This window comes from Petaurus breviceps, unplaced genomic scaffold (genome assembly GCF_028583685.1).
Source record: "Petaurus breviceps papuanus isolate PSGF00001 unplaced genomic scaffold, PetGlider_PUasm1.0 90734, whole genome shotgun sequence".
Taxonomy (NCBI): domain Eukaryota; kingdom Metazoa; phylum Chordata; class Mammalia; order Diprotodontia; family Petauridae; genus Petaurus; species Petaurus breviceps.
Window position 1 is genome coordinate 758328 of NW_027187327.1, and position 9956 is coordinate 768283.

The following is a 9956-nucleotide window of genomic DNA, read 5'->3' on the forward strand; positions in this document are numbered from 1 at the left end:
TCGATGATCTCTGAAACATAGGCTTGCATAAAACACTCTCAATTTCTGTCTCGTTTATGAAAACACAAAATCTATAGTTACTCCATATGTAACACATTAATGAAAATAACCACTTTAAAGCACAGAAAAAAAGAACCCTGAGACTAATACAAGATAGTTTAATTAACTAATTTTAAGGATAACTTGTAAATTAAATTAGAAAAACTTTACATAATAAATGAGAGATTAAGAGGATTCCCTTTAGGGCTTAAAGTCTTGATGTAGATATAGAACAGTGACAACTACCTAGTCTTTTGAGAACAGCAGGCCAAAGATTGTAAACAATGAAGCTATACTAAATTATTTTAATAAACTATCAATGTTTAACATAGAATAAAAACCAAAGACGATCTTAAACACTAAGTTATAATAGTAAGGTTTCTTTTTTACTCTTCCAAAATTAGAATGTTAAATTTAACACTAATAGGAAAATCTCATCTGTTCCTGATGATTCCAAATGATAAAGGATTTGCTTTTGTCATCTGCATTATCTAAATCAAATTCTAGGTGCTCCTGTCCTTCACAAAGTAGTCTCTTCAAATATCGACTTATTTAGGATTTACACCCCAACTCCTTCCAACAAAGATTTTAGGAAGGTCACATTTTCAAATGCATACTTGGCTAAAGTCAATAAAGGGAACAAAGAATCCAAGCACCAAATAGACTTACCTGAAGGTCACTTAATCTCTCCAGACCTCAGTTTCCTCATCTGTAATATGAGGGAGCTGAACTAAATGGCCTCCAAGGTCCCTTCAAACAATTAATCAACAAGCATGTATTAAGTGCCTACTATGTACCAGGCATTTGATAGACACTAGAGATACTAACAAAAAAAGAATGAGACAGGTCAAATGGCAGTTTTCTAAATCTACCTGGGCCTCCCACAACATTTTACCTTATTGCTCCAGTCTAAATTAAAATTTCTGTTCTTAAAAAAAATGAAAACAAAAACAGGAGAGGAGTACCTATTTAGTTTATTTTGTGATATTGGAAAATGTAAAAAAAAATATTTTTAAAAATACTTCATCCCATAATGTTAAAATCTGTTTTAAAGCTGTTCCACATTTACAATTTAATTTTTTTTAGTCTTTTTGAATGTTTCACATCCTGCTCTGAGACCCCAAGGAGTGATTTCCCTGAATGAACTTTATTTATAGTTAAGCTCTAAAAGCAACTTCATTAACATTTGGAGAGCAGCAAATTCAATTTGGCTTACTGTAGAGAAATTATTATCCAGCCCTTCTTTATATTGCTCTTGGAAATCTAGCTGTGGGTTAGTAGACACCAACTTTTAGGCCAAGAGAAGGCAGTTTCATATAAATATTCACAGTCAATACATCTAGAATCTCTTAAATCTAACCAGATCAATATTTCAAAAGGAATCTCTAACTTCAGTCTATACAATAATTTTTCAGGCTATGCAATAAAGATGGCAACATGAATAAGGATTAATTTATTAGTCTGAACTAAAACTAGTCAAGCTATTTTTCCCTTACAAAGTCTAATAACAACAGCATACATAACTTTGACACTGCTATAGTTCTTTTAAGAACCTTTATTGAATTTTTTTTAACAATTCATTCTGTTGAATCTAGATGCAGTTTACATTATTTAAAAACGATGTAGCTTCATGTAAACTGCAGACAAAAACAACTTATTTTTTTTCAGAGAAGCTTCCTTTTTTAAAGAATCTGTCTGAGATTGGAAGTTATCTTTTGTAATATGCAGAACAGTTACTGTAGGCATGCATGCTCTCTAATTGTTTGCTCCTCTGTGCACTACTGAAGGAAAGTAAAAGCTTTCTAGACTCTGCAGGCAGTTTATGGAATAAAATTGTTTTCTCCACACTTTAGGTACACAAGAATAAAACCAGCATTGACAAATAAAATATGTTCTCAAAAAAGTTGAGGCAGCTTTTGTTGAATGGTATGTACAATTGCTACACCTTGTACTGCACTGTGAGAAAACCAAACTGCAAGAAGTCCTCTGGGATGATGAAACTTGAAAAATCCCTCCAAACAAGTTTGAACAAAGTTCCAAGAACAGGTGGAGAGTGGGTGGGAGGAGAGGGGACAGCACTTCTTTTTCTGTACAGCCAAACACTATGTGTAATTGTCCAGTGTCTTAAGTCAACAGAAAACACCAGAGAACTCTACATATAATATGGAGGCATAGCTCCTGCATGGCTTTCCATCTGTCTGTGGTTTCTGTAGTGAAGGGTGGAGGGTGAGCAAGCCTAGGGTGTTGTAAAGCTTAAGTCTACATCTCATGCATAGCTGTTGTCAATGCTCTGCTTTCTTCACGTTTCTTAGACGTCTGAATTGGAGCTGAGGTTTGTTAACCTGGGGTCTGCATTAATTTCATATCTGTAGTGATAACCTTCCATGTGATCCCTGCAGGCATCTCTGATGTTATATAGCCATTTTTTTATGCCTTTGCGGTTCAAATACAAAACCAGTAAGAAAATCGCTCCAATAAGGGCTAAAACTATCCCTAGAAAGACGTAAGAAGTCTGCAAAGGGTCTAGAGGGGGTGGGCCACAGTCCAGGTCAGAACTGTTGAGTTTCACCAAGGGTCGGTTCCTCATTTTCTCTGGGAAGAAGCAGGAGAGGGTGGTTTTGCCCTCCACTACATTAGTTTCTTTGAGCCAGGCCACCATATCAGCCAGGTTACAGTCACAGAGCCAGGGGTTGCTGTCTAGGTTGACCCGAAGGCTGGGCAGAGCCTGCAGCTGGGCCAAGGTAGCATTATACAAGGCCTTGAGTGCGTTGTTCCCGAGGTGAAGGGTTTCCAGTTGTGTTAGGTTACCTAAGGCCAGATTGCCCAGACTCACCAGCGAGTTGTTGTGGAGGTTCAGGTGCTTGAGCTTGGGCAGGCCGGAAAACATGTCCCGGGGCAGGTAAATGAAGTTGTTGCCAGACAGCTCCAGACGGAGCAGGTTGCCCAGAGCGCCTCCACTTTGCAGTGCCGCTGCCACCATGCCCACGAAGCTCCGGTTTCGGAGATCTGAGTCCCCGGGTGGCAGTATATCGTTCAGGAACAGCTCCGCGATGGGACTCCGACCCAAGCCGCTGGCATTGCTGCCGCCACCAGAAAAGGCGACAGGGCTGAGGACTGCCAGTGGGTTGTGGCTGAGGTCCAGCTGGCGCAGGCTGGGCAGGTGCTCGAAGGCGCCAGCGCTCACTTCTGCCAAGCGGTTGCCGCTGAGGTTCAGGGCGGCTAGGTCGGCCAGGGGCGGCCGTGAGGCGAAGGCACTGGCGGGTAGTACTGCCAGCTGGTTGCCTGTGAAAAAGAGGGTGCGCACGTAGTGGGGCAGATCCCCAGGCACCTCGGTGAGGTTCCTGTTGACACACTTGACCGTCCGGGCCGCCTCAGAGCACTCACAGGGTGCAGGGCAGTGGCCAGGGGGCGGCGGAGGTGGCGGGGGCGGGGGCTGAGCCGACACTGAGGAAGATGGAGAAGATGAGGAAGTCGAGGAAGAAGACGGAGAAGAAGAGGAGGTACTGGTGGACGAGGAGACCCAACCCAGGAGAACAAGCAACAGCCGGGCCAGCCGCAGTCTCCGGTCCCCGGCAGCGGCGGCGGCAGCGGAGCCCCGGGCGCACCCACCAGGCATCGCGCTAAACTGTCTATCCGCGATTGGGCTGGGGGGCGCTCCCCACTAGCTAAGCGGGGCGCCGGGGGCTGGTGCTCGCGGCAGGAAGAGGCTTCCGGGAAGTCGAGACAACTTGCCTTTCGAGAGTGCAACAGCTCCTAGGGAGGCGGGAGGGACGCCACAACCTAGACGCCTACCGCCCCACCCCGCCCACCCCAGCCCCCCCGCCTCCAGAGAGAGGGCACACTGTGCAGCCTGCGGGTCTATCCGTCCCGATACTTTCCTTATCCCTGCTTCTCTTCCCGCCGCCGCGGGTGGCACTTCTTTGGCTTTCTTGTGGCCACTGCTCCTAGCCAGTATCCACAGCTCGACCTGGGGCAAGAAGAAGAGAAGGATGAGGAATAGTGGCAGCGGCACAGTCCAGGGACTGATACCGAACACGGGACGTGATAGACTCATCACTGCCTACTCACCCCTGGAAGCCACCCTCCTGCAACCCAGACCTGGAGACAGGGTGTTTCACCTCCCCCAGCTCCAATGCACACCTCTTCTCTCTCCCTTCCCCCTTCCTCCCCACTGGTTACCCAGTCTGCAGGATTTGGGATTCAAATTCCCAGATGATATAGTCTGCCTTCCTCCTTCACTTTGGACCAGACTCGTCCCCTTGGGTCTAACTTCATTAGAAGTGTCCCTTGGCCCCTCTTCCTCCAAACTTCCCTGGTCCTCTCCGCTCTACTTTCCCCTCAGCCGGCCACCTGCCTGCCTTCTAGGGGTCTCCACTACGGCCCCTGGCTCCTCTGGGTCCCTAGTCGCGAGTGAGGGAAGTTTCAGATTACAAGAAGCTTTTGATCTCTCGCGCTCCCTCGGCTTTGCCGGGTTTGTGGAAAAGAGATAGGGAAAATGGGGGCCAGGGGAAGGGGGCTAAGTTCTGGTGCAGCTGTCCGCCTTCCCGCTCCCTCCTAGCCCTCCCCTCCCCCGTGTTCCCCCTTAGGTCCCAGCCCCTCCAGAGCCAAGCTGGAGAACAAAGCTGCAAAAAGGGGCTGGGCAGGATGAATCCGGAGAGCCACCCCCACCCACCTTCCAGTCGGTCCCAGGATGGAGAGGATGAAAGGGCCGCTTCCTTTTGCTGGTCTGGCACTATTCACGGCGCACCGGCTTCGTTCCCGCTACTCACCACCTCCCAGATTTGCCCCTGCGCCTCCCCGTCAAACTCAGCCTGAGTCCCGCCTGAGTCAGAGTGACTTCCCCCGCACAGCCGGCGCCGACTCGCCGCACACCCCAGCCCCTGGCCCAGCCTCCGCAGCAGGGAAAAACCAATGACAAGGGGGTATGGGGGGAGAGAGGTCGGGGCCCATTTGAATAGACTTCTCTCGCCTCCCCAGCTGCCTGGGGACGTCGCGCTTAGGTGGGTACACGGAGATGGCATTTGGGAAGGGGGGTCCTTGGGATGTGAGCCCTCTTTTTCATGGAAGTTAACCATGGATTTGCGGAGAAAGGTGAGCGAACTCCTTTCCCCGTCTCCCCCTCCCGGACATTCTTCCCTGGTCCCTCATTTTGCATACTGTACTTAACCGTGGAAAGGAATCAAACCTCTGCATTTGCGTGTGTACCTCACAATAAGTCCTCCACTTATAAAGGAGCAAATGACTAGATCCCAGGAGCTCAGAAAGAGAAGACTAAACGAGAAAAAGTAAAGAGAAAGAAGGAAATAACCTGGACAAATACAAAGAGAGCCCCACAACATGGAGTACTTTGAGAGATTGAGACAGTCTCCCGATCCCTGTGGGACTTTAAGGTTGCAAAACTATGGGGAAAGAGAAGTTTTTTGTAATGATTGCTCCTCCCCCTGCCTCCTCCTTCATGTGCCCCCTCCCTCCCCCCATCTCCTTCGTAGGTAACCACGGAACCTTGTGAAGAAGAGGCAGAATACGCTTTAAAAGGAAAGTTATGTGATTCATTAGTTTTCCCCTTCCCGGAATTAAAAGCAGAGGGAAGAAAGCTGCAGCCAAAGCATCTTAGAAACAAAGGGCAGAATAGCAACGAGGGGTGTCACAGTAAATTTGTACCCCCCTTTCTCACCAGATGTGGAGTGGAGTAACTTTGGGAAATAGCTGCGGGCAGTATGAAAGTTCTGGATGGGAAAAAAAAAAAAAACCTGGTGAAAAAAGCTCTCCTGGGTATGAGGAACTCGCTTCTGTGCTAATAGTATAAAGGAGACTTAATATTTAATTAGGGAAAAAAAAGGCTTTGCTACTCAAAAGTTAACCCCCTTCTCCCCCTCCCCCCTCCTTTAGGCTCTTTTATTTTAGTACTGAAATAGAAACTGGAATGACTGGTAGAAATCTTAACATCTGGGCACTAAATAAGGTACTATTACTCTCCCAAATGACCTCGTGGACTCTACTCAGAAAAAATTGAAGAAGAGAGAGATAGGGTTCTTAAGAGGGGACAGCACGGGTTACTGAAGTAATTGCCAGGTAATTCCAGGGGAAAGTACCAAAAGATTGTAGAAAATTAGGAAATAGCGCGGTGTGGTGGCTAAATCGCTAGATTTGGAGAAAGACTGGTTCAAATCTCACCTCAGACACTTAGCTGTCTGAAGATGGACAAATTTCCTAACCTCCGTGCCTCTGTTTCCCCATCTGTAGTAGGAGAGGGTTGGATTCCATCCAGCCTTTAAAGTCCCTTCCAGCTCTAAATTTATGACGAACTTCTTGAAGACTAGCAGTAATAAAGGAAACTCCTGTGTTTTAATGCTTTCTTTAGCCTGAACTTTTCATTTCATTGGTATGGGGAAATTCCAGTAAGGAAATTCCTTCTCCTAATACAGATTAGCACCTGGTCTACAATTTATAGTCTTAGAGAACTACGTGCCTGGCAAAAATTGATGTATCAGAGGCAAGACTTGAACACAGGTCTTCCTGACTGAGACAAATTCTCAGTCAGTTTGTCATGAAGCCAGGCTACTTCTTGTTTTGAAAATTAGTTCAATGTAAATAGTTATTCTTACTTTATTACTGAAAGCTTGTGGCATTTCCACATAAGATGCCAGAGTTCCAGAGCAGGTGATCCCAGAAGTTCATTCTCAAATGAAATTCTAAAAAAGAATCTGTCTAGATATTCCAGGGCATTCTATAAATTTCAACAGGTCAGTTTATAGCTTCCAGGATTTTTTTTAAAGCCTTCCTTTGTGTCATCTATTTAGCATAATGATTCTGCAGAAAGCATGTCTTTTCCAATAACTTAAGATCAAGTCAACACTTAGAATAATGTTACTAGTTTCCAGGGAAAGCAGGAAGGAGTGAAGGAGTTTTCATTTATAATGCATGATTTTTGCTAACCTGATGATAGTTGGCAGAAAGTAGTATTTTTATCTACCTTAGAAGAAACAAACACTAGTTTTCTAAAAGCAATTTGTTTGGTTCTCTACAAGAGGGTAAAAAAAAAAAAACCTTTTCTGTCTTAGTCTAATAAAGAAGTTGACAAAAGAGAAAACCCTCTAGTTAAGAGAATACCTACAGGGGATACTGGTAGCAAAGAACATAAATCAAATATGTCTTAAACTAAGAGGCAAATGGCTAACCTCAAATAAAGGAAACCAAGCAATCCAAGAGATGAAATTTTCAGACACTTTCAAGTGCTACCTTGGTTATATAAGTTTGTTATGGAAAACAATAAGCTGAAAGTCTTAACACTTAAGTGGAAAGTAGTATTCTATAAATTTAGCAGGGATATTAAAAATTGTCCTTAAAAAAATTAGATAATGGCTACTATATCTAAACTGGAATTTGTAAAATACAAATTAGTGAATAGACCAAAAAAGAACACAGTTATTACATTATACATAATAAATACAGTGTGAATTTAGCTAGCCAGATAAAAGTACATCCTAAAATATTTAGAAAGGTCAAATGAATTTCAATTAAAAAGCAATGCAGAAGAAGAGTGATGGAAAAAAAATTAAATTGAATGAAAAAAAGTGATGCTGAGGGAATGTTAAGTTTTTGAGGTTGGAAAAATGACTGAAATTGCTAAAAGATTAAGTAGAAAGTTGAGAAATTCTCCAGAGAGAATTACACAATGATTACATAATCATCCTCTGAAAGAAATCTAATGTGATCAGTATGAATAAGAGTGGTCAAAATATGCTTTAAAGTAGCAGTTGTTCTGGAAATAAAAAATTTATAAACATGGTTTTTACCTTTTAAGAAATCAACTATAAATGATCCCAAGAATTATAAGCTTATTTATGAATTACAACTTTTTTCCCCCAAAGATGCTAATTGACAGGTGAAAGCTATAGCTGGAGCTGGATTTAAAGAAGAGCCTGAGAAATACAAACTTTCTGATTCATTGGAAAAAAAAAACAGTTTAAATCCACATTACGTATGCAGTCTTCCTATAGTATAAGTCAAAATTACAAGCTTGCAAAATTTTGGTTTCAAAAGGTCAGTCAGAAACATTTATTAAGTGTCTACTATCAGGCTAAATGCTGGGAATGCAGAGAAGTAAAGATTTTCCCTGCCTTCAAGGAGCTCACAATATAATGAGTGAGGCAATATGCAAATAAATGTGAACCAAAAAAATCTATATACAAGATAAATAGAAAGTAACTAAAAGAGGGAAGGCATTAGAATTAAGAGGGGCTGGGAAAGGCTTCCTGTGGAAGATGATATTTTCTTCCAAGGCAGAGATGAGAGACAGAGAGTATTCCAGCATTCTCAGCCAGAGAAAATGCCCAGAGCTGAACAATGGAAGGTCTTGTTTTTGGAACATCAAGGAGGCCAGTATCACTGGATCAAAGAGTACATGGCAGAGAATAAGGTGTAAGAAGTCTAGAAAGATGGGAAATGGGAGGTGGAGATAGGTTATGAAAGGCTTTCAATGCCAAATGATCCTGGAATCAATAGGGAGCCATTGGAGTTTACTGAGTAGAGGAGTGACATGGTTGAACCTTTGCTTTAAGAAAATCACTTTGGTGGCTGAATGGAAGTTAGATCATAGTGGTAAGTGACTTGAGGCAGGAAGATGTACCAGTACCAATAATTGTCCAAGTGTGAGGTGACAAGGGCATGCAATAAAGTGGTAGCACCATCAGAAAAGAAAAGAGGGCTTGTCCCAGAGATAAAAGGGATGTTAGCAGTCATTCATTCCGTTCTACCCATAGCCAAAGGAAATCTTCACTATAACAAACTTAACAAGTAGTTATTCAGTCTCTACTTAAAGATCTCCTATGAGATAGAAACCCAATACTTGCCTCTATAGCTGATTCTTCCCTTGAAAGATTCTAACTGTAAGGAAGTTCTTTCTCACACCAAACCTAATTTTGTCTCTTTTCAACTTCTACCCATTTCTATGAGCCCTAAAGAAAACAGCATCCAGTTAGGAAATGGAAGCTGGTAAAATTCTAGTCACTATGTAGGCATTGGGGCAGGTAGGTGGTGCAATGGATTGAAAGCTGGGTCTTGAGTCAGGAAGACCTGAGTTCAAATCCTCCTCAGACATTTACTGTGTAATCTTGGGCATGTCACTTAGTCCTGTTTGCCTCAGTTTCCTCATCTGTAAAATGAGCTGGAGAAGGAAATGGTAAATCACTTTAGTGTCTTTACCAAGAAAACCTTCAAATACGGTCACAAAGAGTCAGACATCACTGAAAGGACTAAGCTACAATGAATATTTAAACATTACTTTCTTGCGCCATACACCATAACTTTTAAATAAATACAGCCAGAAAGGCAATAGAATGGTCATTTCTACATTTCTAGCTCTGTGATTATGCTAAACATCCTCTAAACTGTCCATGGCACAGATTCACATTAAACTTTTGGTTTCTTGGATCCAGTTTCTTTCACCCATTTCATGAATCTTGTCCAGTGATCTTTAAAAATGAATGGGTCAATATGTTGCTTTTCACACTGCCTAAAGTATCCAAAATCAGTTGGTGAAGTTTTGTCATATTTGGTCTAGAAGACTATAAGTAAAAAAATGTTCAGACTTGGAAATTTCAAAGGATTTACCACCACAAATCCTAAACAGAAGACATTATGTGTTAACTTAGCATCACCTGGGACATGAATCTGGGAGACAATGATATTATTAGGGGGACTGATTTTATGCAGTTTTCTGGAGTAAGAGAGCAGTACATGTGTGGGGGAGGGGCATGGAATAAAGCAACATATAGGAGAACCCAGATCAAGAGGTGCTTACCCTATCTCCTTATAAAGGATCAAAATATTTCTTGGCAAATCAGGATATGCATTGATCCAAGAAATAGTTACAGGTAAATGTCCCCATGGGGAATGCTGAATATGCTTTATTAAAT

General features: G+C 42.8%; 1 protein-coding gene across 3 annotated transcripts; it reads right to left on the reverse strand.

Annotated features, from left to right (window-relative positions):
* Window positions 1-995: 995 nt before the first annotated feature.
* On the reverse strand, window positions 996-6144 carry TPBG (trophoblast glycoprotein). Of its 3 annotated transcripts, none has more exons than XM_069066949.1 (2): window positions 4809-6144; window positions 996-4006 (listed from the first exon to the last, which is right to left on the reverse strand). In XM_069066949.1, the coding sequence occupies exon 2, from the start codon at window positions 3653-3655 to the stop codon at window positions 2348-2350; it is 1308 nt and encodes a 435-aa protein (XP_068923050.1). In that variant the 5' UTR covers window positions 3656-4006; window positions 4809-6144; the 3' UTR covers window positions 996-2347. The 3 variants fall into 3 exon arrangements, with proteins under 3 accessions (XP_068923050.1, XP_068923049.1, XP_068923051.1); XM_069066948.1 differs by having other exon boundaries at window positions 4712-6144; XM_069066950.1 differs by lacking the exon at window positions 4809-6144 and adding an exon at window positions 4219-4616.
* Between the last annotated feature and the right edge of the window lie 3812 nt (window positions 6145-9956).

What these genes read in the sequence shown, in the direction of transcription:
- TPBG (XM_069066949.1), bottom strand. Translation starts at nt 3,655, where the DNA reads ATGCCTGGTGGGTGCGCCCGGGGCTCCGCTGCCGCCGCCGCTGCCGGG.